The sequence below is a fragment of the Maniola jurtina genome, chromosome 1 (genome assembly GCF_905333055.1).
Source record: "Maniola jurtina chromosome 1, ilManJurt1.1, whole genome shotgun sequence".
Taxonomy (NCBI): domain Eukaryota; kingdom Metazoa; phylum Arthropoda; class Insecta; order Lepidoptera; family Nymphalidae; genus Maniola; species Maniola jurtina.
In genome coordinates this window covers 9,775,382-9,789,747 of record NC_060029.1, presented here as the reverse complement: position 1 = coordinate 9,789,747, position 14,366 = coordinate 9,775,382, and the positions used below count along the sequence as shown (strand labels likewise).

The window sequence follows — 14,366 nt, the reverse complement described above, 5'->3', positions numbered from 1 at the left end:
GACTTTTTTAAATTTTGGTAACAGTTTCTTATTTTGTGATCCCAGGGAGCTCTAAATATCGATTTTGAACGAAATCGGTCAATTAACAAAGAATTTCAAAATGGCGTCGACTTTTTTAAATTTTGGGAACAGTTTCCTTTTTTGTGATCCCAGGGAGCTCTAAATATCGATTTTGAACGAAATCGGTCAATTAACAAAGAATTTCAAAATGGCGTCGACTTTTTTAAATTTTGGTAACAGTTTCTTATTTTGTGATCCCAGGGAGCTCTAAATATCGATTTTGAACGAAATCGGTCAATTAACAAAGAATTACAAAATGGTGCCAACTGTTTTAAGTTTTGGTAACAATTTCCTGTTTTGTGATCCTAGGGATCCTCAGATATTGATTTTGAACAAAATCTATGACAGTTCAAGAAAATAGATTTTAAACACTATTTAAATTATTATCATTAACATTAAATTAAATGAAAACACGACGCGCGACGTGTACTGCAGCCCCTGAGCTTGAGCACAGGCCGAGCCGGTATAAACCGATTTCTCTCCGTACGCGACGTAGCGCCTGTGCTCACGCACACACGCGCCTCAAGCTTGTAGTAGTGTACCTATCGTAGCGCGCTTGTATGAAGCTTTGACTCTGTTCGCTACTCATGTGGTTATACAACGCAATACCACACTCACAAACACTCGTACAAACATACAGACAAGTATATACTCACACACACTCACACACACACATGGACGCACGCACACGCACTTTTGAACGGTTTGAACGGAACACGGTTTTGAAATTGAAATTGAAAAAAGTGTAAGAATTTGTAAGAAAATATTTAAAAAAGGTATATCAGCCGGTTTTTTATTCCAGCTCTTAATACATGTAAAAACGTCCAATCTGTTAATTTACTTGAGCCTTTACCCTAGTACCTAATTATATCGACCGCCCCATATCAAAACAAAGTAAATGTCATTTTTCCGAAAATCGTTTTATGTCATAAGCCTAACTTTCATAGTATGTCCCGTTGTATTGTAAGGACACCCACATTAAAGTAAAATTAAAAGCTAGTAAGTCGCTTTGACCATTTTAAAACATAGTAAGTCTATGAACTCGCTAGGTTTTTTATAGATTAATGCGCCTTACTAAGTTTTTCAAAGGAATTAGATTAAATAAAATAAATATCACCCATTATCTAAATACCATGTCAAAACAGTAAATACTTAATAATGCATTAAAACTTAAAAGTAAGATAGGAAAAGTCAATGACATCTACATGTCAACTGTTAAATATGGTTTGCAAGGGAAATACTTTGCATACTTACATAATGTTTTTAGGGTTCCATATCTCAAAAGGAAACACGGGACCCTTATAGGATCACTTTGATGTCTGTCTTTCTGTCCGTCTGTCCGTCTGTCGTGTCTGTCAAGAAAACCGATAGGGTATTTCCCGTTAACCTAGAATTATGGGCAGGTAGATAGGTCTCAACTCTCATAGCCCAAGTAAAGGAATAAATCCGAGAACAAATTTCGTGATTCTAGATCAACGGGAAGTACTGTATAGGTTTTCTTGACGGACAGACGGACAAATGGACAGACAACAAAGTGATCCTTTAAGAGCTCCGTTTTTCATTTTGAGGTACGGAACCCTAAAAAAGAAAATGATGCACATGTAATAATATAAATGTGTAGGCCAGTCTTCACACTAAAATATTTAAACCCCTTTAATTTAAAAACTGTCATAGCCTAGTGGTTAGAACGTCCGCCTCCTAATCGAAGGTCGGGGGTTCGATCCCGGAATCACGCACTACTAACTTTTCAGTTATGTGCGTTTTAAGCAATTTAATATCACTTGCTTTAACGGCGAAGGAAAACATCGTGAGGAAACCTGCATACCTGCAAGTTTTCCATGTTCTCAAAGGTTTGTTCCTAAACTTCTCTTGAATTTAAACCACTTACTAGGTTTTGATCTGAGAAAGAAATTTGACATTAATTGACAAAATTGAGAGACCTAAGCTTGTATAAGAACACAGAAGTGTCATAATTCGTGTTCACTTTGCCTAACGTCTCTCGGAGAGCAGAGAGAGATTTAAACTGTTTCTTATAATCACTGGCCATATTTCAAATGCGAAAGTGTGTTTGTTGGTTTAATATTCAATCACGCTGCAACGGAGCAACCAGTCGACGTGGTTTTTTGCATGGATACATTTAAAGACCTTGAGAGTGACATCTCTCTCCGCATCGTATTCTTTATTATGAAACACGGCCGCCGAAATGGCGTTCCAACCTTTAGGCTCTCCCCATTGCCCGCAGCATGAATCTGAGCTTTCTTATGATGGTTATATTATGTACATATAATATCTCATAAGAAATCTCTAACACACAATCCAGCTAAGTAGGTCCAATTTCAAAAAAAGCTAGCTAGCCGACAAATCTAACTCAGTTAGGCAGCCTTCGGGAACCTTCGAGATGTCTCTCGTCCAAAATTCCTCAATGCTTGAAGACCCGTCTTTGAATAGTGCATGATGTCAGTGATGAAAAATGGATCCGAAATATAGGTCTTTTTTTGTACACAGGAAATGCCTGACGCATACACCTCCGTCATGTGGGGCTTGCACCAAACTTGCACTACTACGAAATCCATTTCGGAACACGGCGCCCGAAACGAGGCGCGCTATCTCCTAAAAAACATAGGTATAATACCTATTTAGAACACTTACTATCTGTCATCATAATCTATGACAACCTCCGAGTATTTACCTGGTAAAACCGTAACTTTAGAATAAATTTTAGTATATAAGCAGGCTTCATTTAGAAATGAAAAAATCCCTATTTTATTTTTCAACGATTATAAACACAACTTTCATTCAAAAATAATAAGCTTAAATTCATTTTAAATAATATTTTGCGACGAAATGACGCGCACAGTCCTTCCGCCATGACAGTCCAGTGGACACTGAATTCCATAGAGCGCCTGCAAGAAAATAAATAGCACAGGAAGTTTTTTGGTTAGTTTTAGATTATTTAAGAAATGAAAAACATTTAGTATAAAACTAACAGTTCAAATTGATTGCTAAACCTAAACATATCATTTTCTGGAGGTTGGCTTCAAAGTATCAAGATGTTAAAGAAAATTTTTACAGAACAAGTTGCGAACAGCAATGTTTTCAACTTGTTTTTTTTATTTATTGGGATAATGTATACTAAATTAAAAGAGGCCCTTATAATCTTCACAAACTGAAGTTTTTAATTGCATGTATTTAATAGCTGTTAATGCTTTAGAAAAATAAACAATTTACTTCAAAGTACAGCATTTTTGCGATTTGTCAAATAGCAATTACCTTAAACGCTCAGGTGATAGAAGCTAATGTAGCCCGCCTTACTGAAAAATCTAAATCAATACGTCTAAAATTTTAATTGTTATCTTTGTTTACGTAATAAGCGTTATCTATAAATCATTGGTATTTATTATTATGATCCAATTAAATATTAGTTACGATTATTTCATAAAAAGTTTGATATTCGAATCGCAGGGATACCGTTGAAATCTTTTACTAGAGAAAACTAGTCTTTCACATATTTTATATATTATATGGATAATGGATATATAGATGTAATGTAAAAAAAACGCTTGTTTGCCGTGTTTGCCTATGGAAAATTCCGCTTATTACAGGTTGAATTAACGTTTGCAAACCATCTCGTAAGCAGTTAAATCAAACCTTTCTTTTTTTATTGACTTCCATTACAGGTGCGGGACTGTTTTTAACCCCCGACCCAAAAAGAGGGGTGTTATAAGTTTGACGTGTGTATCTGTGTATCTGTGTGTCTGTGTATCTGTGTGTCTGTGTATCTGTGTATCTGTGTATCTGTGTATCTATGTATCTGTGTATCTGTGTATCTGTCTGTGGCATCGTAGCGCCTAAACGAATGAATCGATTTTAATTTAGTTTTTTTGTTTGAAAGGTGGCTTGATCGAGAGTGTTCTTAGCTATAATCTAAAAAAATTGGTTCAGCCGTTTAGGAGTTATCAGCTCTTTTCTAGTTTTCTTGTAGAAAAGAAGGTTAGATAACCGTTAGGTTCATAATATTATGTCAATAGACAAATGTCAAGCTGTCAAGATGGACGTTGCCTAAATACATAATTATTTATTTGAAAATGATGTTTTGGAAAACTCAGATACCTACTTTGGATCGTCGGGGGTGTTATAAATTTTTAATTTACACTTGTGTTAATTATTACTGGCTGTAGGATTTTTACTATTTTAGAATATGAGTTGAATATAATATTATATAGAATATAAGTAAGCATGTAAAGATACCTATGTACCATTACATAGGTATAAGAAAGACATCGTGCCCTTAGTAAAATTTCAATTTGAGATAAGTTTATTCGTAGTATGTTCCAAACAAATATAGTTTGACTTTCATTTAAAAATTAAGCAATCAAACTCAATGAAATTTTGTAGATACGTTCTACGGACTAACCTCTGTGTTTATTTTTTGCCAGATTTCCGTTAAAATATTTAGTTTCTAAGTTACACGGGCTCAAATATTTAGATACAAATATCTTTGAATCCGTGTAAAAAAACGTGATACTTTTACGGCAATCTGGTAGACCATAGACCTGATCTTAGTTTCTAGAACGTGTGGTACAAATTATTGAGTTTGATTGGCTAATATTCAAATAAGAATCAAACTAGTTTTCTATTGAGAGCGCTGGGGAGAACGCTAGGGAAACTCCTCTTGAAATGTTACACATGAGTTACATTATTTTACTCTGCCAAAATTGTATGCCCAATGCCCATTAGATTAGGCGCTTGAGCATAGACTGGTAAACGTTGATTTATCCCAATGTTATATTTACTATCGCATTACTTAGTAAGCTTGATAGGATGCATTTGACTTAAGTATAGATTTAAAACAGCATGATCATTAAAAAATTGGTACAGTTCAGAGTAACGAAACAAAATCACCAAACTAATAAACTATTTACCTACCCAATATATCAAATGATATATAGCCGATTTTTAATCGACAAACAACTATTATCTGAGGAATAAACTTGGCGTAATAACAGATTTCCTATAAGTACAAAAACTGTCTGTAAAAATAATAATAATATGTAGACCTACTTATTTGAGTTATGGATTTTTTCAAAATTAGTCACAATATTTATTATCATTGCAGCGTTCCCTCCAGTCAGCCGCATAGTTTAGACTGTTAATTGCAAACGCTTTGTATTTACTTAAGCAACTCCCGTTTCACTTAAATGTTTAGCTCTTACATCCGTTTCCTAAACCTCACGTGACTTTAATGAAAGGCAAGAAACGGTAGACGTATAGGTACACCTCCGCGCTAGAAAGAACCAGCGTAACCTTAAATCCTTGTTCGTACGGCGTATTTGGCGGAGAGGGAGAGGAAGAGGAGGTCTCGTTAAATGGACGTTCCACACCATTTGGTATTGTAGGTGCGTTCACTGGTGCGTTAGTTACAAATACACGTCATGACTCACCCAACAAGGCTGCCTCAATGTACAATTACAAGTCACGTGCTTAGGATTGCTCGTTGTGGGTCATTCAAAATGTTCTATTAATTGGTTGGCTATATTGAGATATCTCAATGCAATCCTATATTTTTAGAATACACGTCCTATTGATACTACTTATAAAATGTAACAGTTTGGGTGTTAGTTGACATGACCGAAATTACTGATTTGGCTGAAATGGAGATTGGTACATAAAATAGCCTAAATTAACAAATAATTATCTTTTATCCCGAAAAATCAAATAAATCCCGCGTTATTTTTTAAATTAAAACCTATATCCACGCGGACGTGTCGCAGGCGTCACCTAGTAATGAAATAATCTTTGAAATAATCCTCAGTAACTAATATTTCATTTTATTAGAACTATACGATAAGTACCTATAGATAAGTGTTCTTTTAACTATTAAAACTTGAACTTTTCTAGTTCGATTCTTAGATATTTTTTTTGATGTACGTACTTAATAAAAATGTATATATTAGGTACCTATATAACCAAATTCTCCTAAATTACTTATATAAAAACTAAAAATGATGGATAGCAAAAAATTTACTAATAGTATTTTTCTTTAGTCTTAACGAACTAACGCCGTTCAATATTTAATAGCATACTCGTAGCTGATATCTTCTTGTGTTGTATTTATTGTAGTCATCCACTTTGACACTTGGCTTTGACATTAATAAAATAACAATGAAATACGTTTCGTGTAGTTTATGAATTTATCTATGTAGATTTTGAAGTGCAGTGAAGTCATAGTAAGCCTTTCTATATTATAACAAGTTTCAGTTATTTCTTTTCTAAGACGAAATATAATAATATAATCAAATATCTATATTATAGTAGGTACTTATATCTTATTTACGTTAACTATCTAGTAACTATCTATTTGATACTCAAAACTTATACCGGCAATAGAAATACACACTCTGTGAAAGTTCAACTCTCTACGGTTCATGCTGTAGCCAGGCATACGGTCTACGTAGATAGGCGGACGCGTAATAGGGCCCCGTGGGCACTCGTCAGGTACGGAACCCTGAACGCAGAAGCCTTTAATTTCAGTGTCATAGGCACGGACGTGTTAAACAATCAACAGTTTTTAATTTTGTATATCACCGGCTCGGACACTTTATCACTGGAGTTTAATTAAGTTCTATAGGCACAGTCCTTTCTTATTCTATTTTTTTTTTAATTAAGAAAAACTCAAGCCTTTAACCGCTTTAACCCTTATTAAGATTCTACAATACAAAAATAAATATGTATAGCACTGTAACAATACATACCTACAAGTACAGGTATCTACGTGGAGCCTTTGTTTTTATTCTTTTGTCAGGGTCATTTATCATGAACCAACTTACAATATTTGTTCGTTTTTCAGCTAGGTATACATAACTATGCGGTTGGATACCTACAAATCATTTGATCAGCTATATGTCCATTCAACAAAATATATCTGTCTCATTGAACAGTATGTTCTTACGTTTATTCTGGTGTTAGTGTGCGAGAGCGCTGTAAAATGAGTAGCGACATGTTTTCAGGAAATGATAAACGGAAAATTAAAAAAAGAGTTTTCAGCGAGTTTGTCAAGCGTGTGCGCAAGTTGACGCGAGGGGCGCGGGCTGCGCGGGTGGTGACATTCGAGCTGTGTTTGAGATGTTTGAAGAGGAATTTTAAACATTCAGCTGTATCGATGCGCACCCATTCTGACCGTAGTCAGTGTCGGTAGTCAGTTGCTCGCCGTTTCAGCCTCGATACGGGCGCCTTCCGGGCGTTGTTGTCGGCTTCCTGCGTCTGAGGGCTCACAATAATCGTGGTTGCAGCATTTTTTGCACGGCCAATGACCGAGCAGCCGGCCGGCGAGACTGAGCTCTGCGAGGCAGTCACGTGTCCGGGGTGAGGCGAGGCGGGCGGCTTGACTCGCAGCCGAACCTTCTCTTATAAGATGCACACTCGCTGCGGCATAGGTGTGGAGCGTGCTGACTCGGACGGCATGCCCCAGTGCAAACATCTCGCGACACACGCACCATAAGAGTTACGACCCCAGTTCTAGTGAACAAGTCCGGCCGAATGCCATGTAGGATGTCTCACAGCAGCCTCAGTTGTCACCACGACAGCTACCTTCCGTCCGATTCCTCCCTTGAGACAGATGCACTAACTAACCGACATTGGTGAGTTCAAATAATTCATTCATCATTTAATTTTAAGACTACCTATAATAAATTATTTAATTACTTACACATAATTTATAAAGATTCGAATAATCCTGTTGTAGGTAGGTTTATATATAGGTATTTATAGTATATATAGGTATTATATCGCCCAATCAATAGCTACTTACTGATATTGATAGCAAATATTTTAGGTATAATATCGTAAATCAATCAATTTGCTCGATGAACTGAAATTGCACCCTCCTTTAATTGGTGCTATAAAAATTGTAATCGAAACAATATAACTGTTACCTTTTTGTAATGTTACCTTTGTTATTGTACCTACTGTACGTTTCGTACAATTGATTAAATTTAAAGACCCTTAATTATTCTTTCTAGTACTCGTGTAGTAAAAACACGTAGCATAATACTATTATGCTTATCGTTTTATCGTGCAATCAAAAGTACCTACCTAATCCAAATAGGTACCTATCCATAGTATGAAATTTGATTGATGTAAATCGCAACCGTGATATTTACAATCGCTTCCATATCGGCAGCACGTTCAGCCAGCTATGTACATACAGGTCATGAAAGCATAAATCCAATGTGACCCACATATGATTAGCAATTCGACGCGATTGACATCTCGGCAGCAATGGTGACACAGTACCTACATCGAAAACAACTCGACTGCCATACCACAATATGTGTTATTCATAACTTTTATACAGCAATAATAATTATTATTATCAACATTGACCCAGTATCTAGATACAGGGCCGGCCCGACCATAAGGCGAAGTACTCGTAGGTAAACCGCCTAGGGTGCTGAAATTCGGGGGGCAACGGCGACGTTGACTTATGCAAGCAGTCTATGCATGTCTTGTATGTAGCGTAGCAATAAATAAATAGAAAAATATACAGTTTTTATCAAGGCCATAATTGTAGTTATTATAAATTGCAGGGGCCCTACTACCACCGCTTAAAATAATAATGTTTAAATATTGTTTTGACGATTTCATACAAGTTTTATATGAAAATGTTAAAACAATATTGATGGCCCCTGGAATGGCCCCTGTTCGCGCTTGCTTGCGAATCTAGAACCTATGTGAGGATTTATTTTGCAAAACCGAACCACTGGTAAATTATTTTGACGATTCAAAAGCACTTGTAAAAGTTTACTTATATTCTTTTCTATTCTAAAGATAAGAAATCAAGCTTATACTCGCTCGAGATATTATTCAGTATCAGGGAGTCACATTCCCTACTCGCTTTCATTATGAGTGAACATATAATATTTTCTCTATCTAAGTGAGTGAGCACCGTTTCTATTAAATTCAAGAAAAAGGTCACTCTATGGTCAACTTCGAAAACACGAAATATATAAATGCGATTTAAATAAACGCAACCGTGCCGCTACACAAACACATCTACTTCTTATATTGAAAAATTTGAGAAAATTATTGAAATGGTTAATTATATTTTGCACTTATTTGTTGCAAATTCGTCTCAAGGGGCTCAACTCAGGAATTCACATATGGCGCCGAGTTTGCTTGGGCCGGCACTGCTTACATACTTTTTAAGATTTTTACGATAATTATTTTAGTCACACATAACGGTCTATTAATAATAATACGTAAACAACAAAGAATAATATTATAACTATTAAGTTTCTGTTTAATCATTATTACTCATTCATATTATACCTACCTACTTATCCACCACTAAATTAAAATTCTTTCATAACATTGAATCTTGTTATCGCCAAAATATCAATGGCGTAAAACCGTAAAAGTGTATAATCCAATTACATTCACAAGAAGTAAAAATATTTTTTTAAGAATTGCAGGTCTTCTGAAGGATTACCCGTAAGCCTACTAATTATACTTAATAACAAAAAGCGTGACTTAGATGCTCTAACATGTTCTAGTTCTATCTAGCAACATGAAGTAAAATGTATTCTACTTCCTAATTCCATGGAATGAAAATGAAAAACTGTTTTAGGCTTATTTTTCGTCAAACATCTCAAATGATTAAATTGATGTCTGTACCTACATATTATTTTGCTGTATGGATGTATGAGCTTCACACTCACAGATCAATTTCATTGATGTATGTATGCGGCGACTACTAGTAGTAGAACTACTTTGAAATGAATACTTTGACTGTGATTAATAAGAGATGGGCTATATTTTTTTTATTGTGTAATCTCTTTGTGGCTTTATCCTAGAAATTAGAATTAAATTTAACCTTTTACAATATTATTTCCTTATAATGTTGTGATTACAAATAAATGATTAAAATTACAAATAATACAAATAAATAAGAAAATAAGATAATTTGTTTCGATAGAAGGTTAAGAAATACAGGTAGTTTTGTTAGATTGAACCTTCACGATCACATGCTACTTGCTTATAAGGGTAAACAGTTCGACCTTACGCAAGTGCACGTCTGGAAACTTGAAACTAAGTAGAACTACCCTTGAAGACCCAATCACCTTAGATACCTACCTACCTTATCAGTGTGTAAGAACGGTGCAATAAATGGTTCATAAAAAGTGCACATTATTTACTATTAGATCTAGACATCACAGAAAATTTAACCTAGTACCTTACCAACTATTATGGTACCAAGTACTATATTAAAGGTAATATTATTAGAATATCGCGTCTATATAATTACGTGTATATTCATATTTTATACCTATCCATATTCCATACTTCCATACTAATATTATAAATGCGAAAGTGTGTCTGTCTGTCTGTCTGCTACCCACCACTGGCTCAGTGGTTGGGTCTGTCGGCCCAACCACTGAGCCGATTTCAATGTTTGGTACAGACTTGAGATACATCCCGGGGAAGGACATAGGCTACTTTTTATCCCAAAAATTGAAAAGTTCCTACGGGATTTAAAAAACCAAAATCCACGCGGGCGAAGCCGCGGGCATCCTCTAGTACCTAATAATTTAATTTCGCGAAAGTGTGTTTGTTAGTTTATTGATTTATTGGTTTATCCTTCAATCACGTCGCAACGAATTGACGAATCGACGTGTTTCGTTACATGTTTTTCTTTTTAGTTAAAGCCTTAAACTACTTAGGTATATCCCGGAAAATCAAAAAGTTCTCAGGGCTATTAAACCCTAAATCTAAGTGGACGTAGTCGCGAGTATCAACTAGTAAAGTATAAAACCGAAACTTGAATTCAATTGGTTTAGCTGTTCAGGGAGCATAGTAAACAAGACGGAAGAAGCTCATCAGATGAAAAGATAAGAAAGATCGAACTAACTACCTATATAGCGATACGTTACTAATATGCCTATATTCTGAGATAGCAATAATATTGTCGAGTAGTGAATGACATTACCAATCGTGGCAAGTTAGCGCAATAAATTCACTTTCTTGGTTTATTTCTCTAAAGACCGCATTCCTTTCAATGTAAAAGGACCACTCAATCCTCGTGGTTCTGGCCTATTATAGCCTACAATTACTTTGAGATTAAGAATAGTTTCAATTAAATGCGATCCTAGTGAGATAAACCCGATGTTGTTTAAATTGTGTTTCAATTAAAACTGGGTAAATCTCAGTATAATAAGTATCTGATAATATGACAAGTTAAAGTGAATTAAAAGTACCTAGGTAAGTAGGTATGCCTAATCCATACCAATATAATTGTGATATTATAAATACGAAAGTGTCTCTGTGTTACTTTTATCCTGCAAAATCAACGAGTTCCCATGAGACGAAGTCACAGGCATCTGGTGATTACATACATAATCAATTGTCATTATTCATAGAAATTTTCCGATCCAAAGTAAATAAGAATGACCGTAAACAATCAAAATAGTCCGGTTCTAATTTTCTGTAGGTAGTAAGTAGTTCTAGGTTTACAAAAAAAATGATTTAAGATAAACTACAAATAAATTTTTACAGGAATGGCAGAATATCAGCTCAGGCGGAAGGGCCTTCGCGCCGGAAAAGCAATTTACACAATGCCATGGCAGCTGAAATGGATACATCCTGGGGTAAGATTCTATAAGACTACTTTTTTTATCAAGCTTGATTTTGTAGGCGCAATCAGAATTAAATTATATATTAATCATACCGCTAACAATATGTCCCAATAGGTGCTGTTTGATTTATCAGCTAGATTGGATTATTTACCTTGAATTGTTTGTCTGAAATAAAATATTGAATGAGAATCTTCAACATCAACCGACAGACTTCCCACAGCTGGACATGGTCTCTTGTAGGGATTTTCACACGCCACGGTCTTGCACGCCTAAATACAGCAGCTCTCTGAGATTCTGATGTCGTCAGTCTGTCCACCTAATGGGGGTCTTCCGACATTTGCTTGCGGTGCGAGGATGCCATTTTAGTACCATGGGACCCCAACGTCTGGGAATGTTCCAATCTAATCCACAGCGAATATGCGTCTTCTGATGGTCATAGGCCTTTTCAACAGTTCCTCTGCCTTCCTCATCCATCCACTTCCCGCCACCTTCTTCAGGTCGACGATCGAAACGTGGTGTGCACTGCACTGCATGTCCCCATTGGCTGTCGGTAGTGCGACAGACAAGGCCATGCACACTGCCACTTCAAGTTGCTTCCTAATCCTTTTGCCCTTCAACGAGTTTCCTTCTTCCGGATTTTATCCCTGATGGATATACTTTAGATTTTGGAAATGTTAGTGCTAATCAATTTCATAGTAATTAATGAGTTTTTTTTTATATTATAACGTAACAAAAAACAAATGAATGGAGATGGACGGAGTAAAAGGCAACTATCATCGTCGCCTGTGAGAAAGAACATACGGTCCACATGTTATTTCCCACGAATATTTCAATTGATCGGCCGGCACTAGTAGACTATCAGCAGCCTATACTAATGCTTGATTCTCATATTCTTAGATCGACCAGCGCACATCGAAGGCAGATATAAGAAATACTCAACCACTTCTTCCATCTATTCCAAAAAGGCTTTATCACATCAAAGCGAACACATAGAAAGGTAAGATATTTAGACAATTTTATTGTAACTTTTCTCAACAACTGCCTGTTAATATTCATAGTGACATTGAACACTTTTTGAAAAACCTGCGTATCAATTAATGATACCGAAATTGTAATCTTAGTTCCTCGATTAAACGATTAAGTAAAATTACTTACCTACATTTTTCTTTTTTGGGTGAATACCTAGCTGGCCTAAAACAGAATTTAGATAACTATTGCTAAACATATATCGAAAAAATGTTTAACTTATTTTAGTTTTTTTAATACCTAAGTATTATGATTTAATTGAAGTAGGCCGGATGTGCGTCTGACTAAATAATAAATTTAATTTTTTCGTTAATGACCAAATTATATTTTCAACTAGCTGTGCCCGCGACTTCGTTCGCGTGGAATAGTGACTTTTCGCGCTTTATATAGCCACGGACGCTCAGGCGCGAGGCGCCGTGATTCTTTAAATTGACATAACTTTTTTATTTATGAACCGATTGACATGAAATAAACACTAAATCCTAAGTGAAGCTTACTACAATATATTAGTGAAAACCGTATCTAAATCGAATAAGCCGTTTCTGAGATTAGCGTGCACAAACACACAGACAAACAGACAAACAGACAAACAGACAAAAAAAAAATTAATTACAATTTCGGGTTTGGCATCGATATAATAACAACCCCTGCTACTTTTTTTTTATATATTTCCATTGTACAGACACCACTTTTCTACAATTTTATTATATGTATAGATTGCAATTTGTAAGTCACTTACGTTTAGACCCAAGATGAACGTTTGGATGAAGAAGGGGAACAACAAATTTCAACGTTTTAATACATTTTAACACAGATCTTGGTGGTACGCCTGTTGCCAAAGGTGTCACACGGACGATACCAGTATTCCGTCGTGGGAACCTCCACACTGGCAGAAAATTTGTCCGTATCCACTATGTCCCTCATACAGAAGATTCGCTCAAAACCTAGCCGTACTTTTAATTGGTAAGTATTTACTTAATAACCTAGAAAAACTGTCTGACCTACAGAAATCGGAATAAGTGTAGAACTGTTAAATAAGCGTAAGATTTCCACTCAAAATAATATGTCATAGCGTGTTATTATTGTACAAGAAGACGATGCTTTTGAGTAATGACTAATGGCTTTGGATGCTAGAGACAGATTCTTTCCAATTATTTTTGTATGGGAAGAGTTGATACCATACCATTTCTATAATAATACTTATTTAGGTATAGTTCTGTCGTCTGATCACAATCGATGAAATCATCAGCATTATTTATATAATCGGTAGGTAAATGAATTTAAAGATATCCTGTAACATATAATATTAATAATTTTATATTCGGATTGCGACTGTATCTTCGGAAAAAATAATACTACCCACTACACTGTTCTATAATATTGTTAGTACTGGTTATTTTGTCACAGATACGTACGTATGCGGCCTTTGAAAGACCTATCTGTAGGAAAATATATCTAACTCTCAAAATGTCTCATACTCTCTCAGAATTAAACTCTTTCAGAATAAAGAATTTATTTCTACACAAGCGAATGATAAATTATTTTCCTGTTACGTTGCTAGAATTATCAATTAGAATCAACAACTGCTGATTACAATTTTGCAATTTTGAGCAATTTTAATGCGCCTCTTATCAGCTAAGGATATCTTAT

General features: G+C 35.4%; 1 protein-coding gene across 6 annotated transcripts in view; it reads left to right on the top strand.

Annotated features, from left to right (window-relative positions):
* Positions 1 to 14,366, top strand: part of LOC123879770 (sodium/hydrogen exchanger 9B2-like) — a 55,594-nt gene that overhangs the window by 30,367 nt on the left and 10,861 nt on the right. For 5 of the 6 annotated variants that reach the window (XM_045927930.1, XM_045929102.1, XM_045928686.1 and 2 more), the window contains exons 3-5: positions 11,611 to 11,702; positions 12,588 to 12,687; positions 13,531 to 13,679. In XM_045927930.1, the coding sequence (XP_045783886.1) occupies positions 11,611 to 11,702; positions 12,588 to 12,687; positions 13,531 to 13,679 (341 nt within the window). Of the gene's footprint in view, positions 1 to 7,154; positions 7,698 to 11,610; positions 11,703 to 12,587; positions 12,688 to 13,530; positions 13,680 to 14,366 lie in introns of those variants that run through there. The other variant, XM_045929347.1, reaches the window with a different exon arrangement.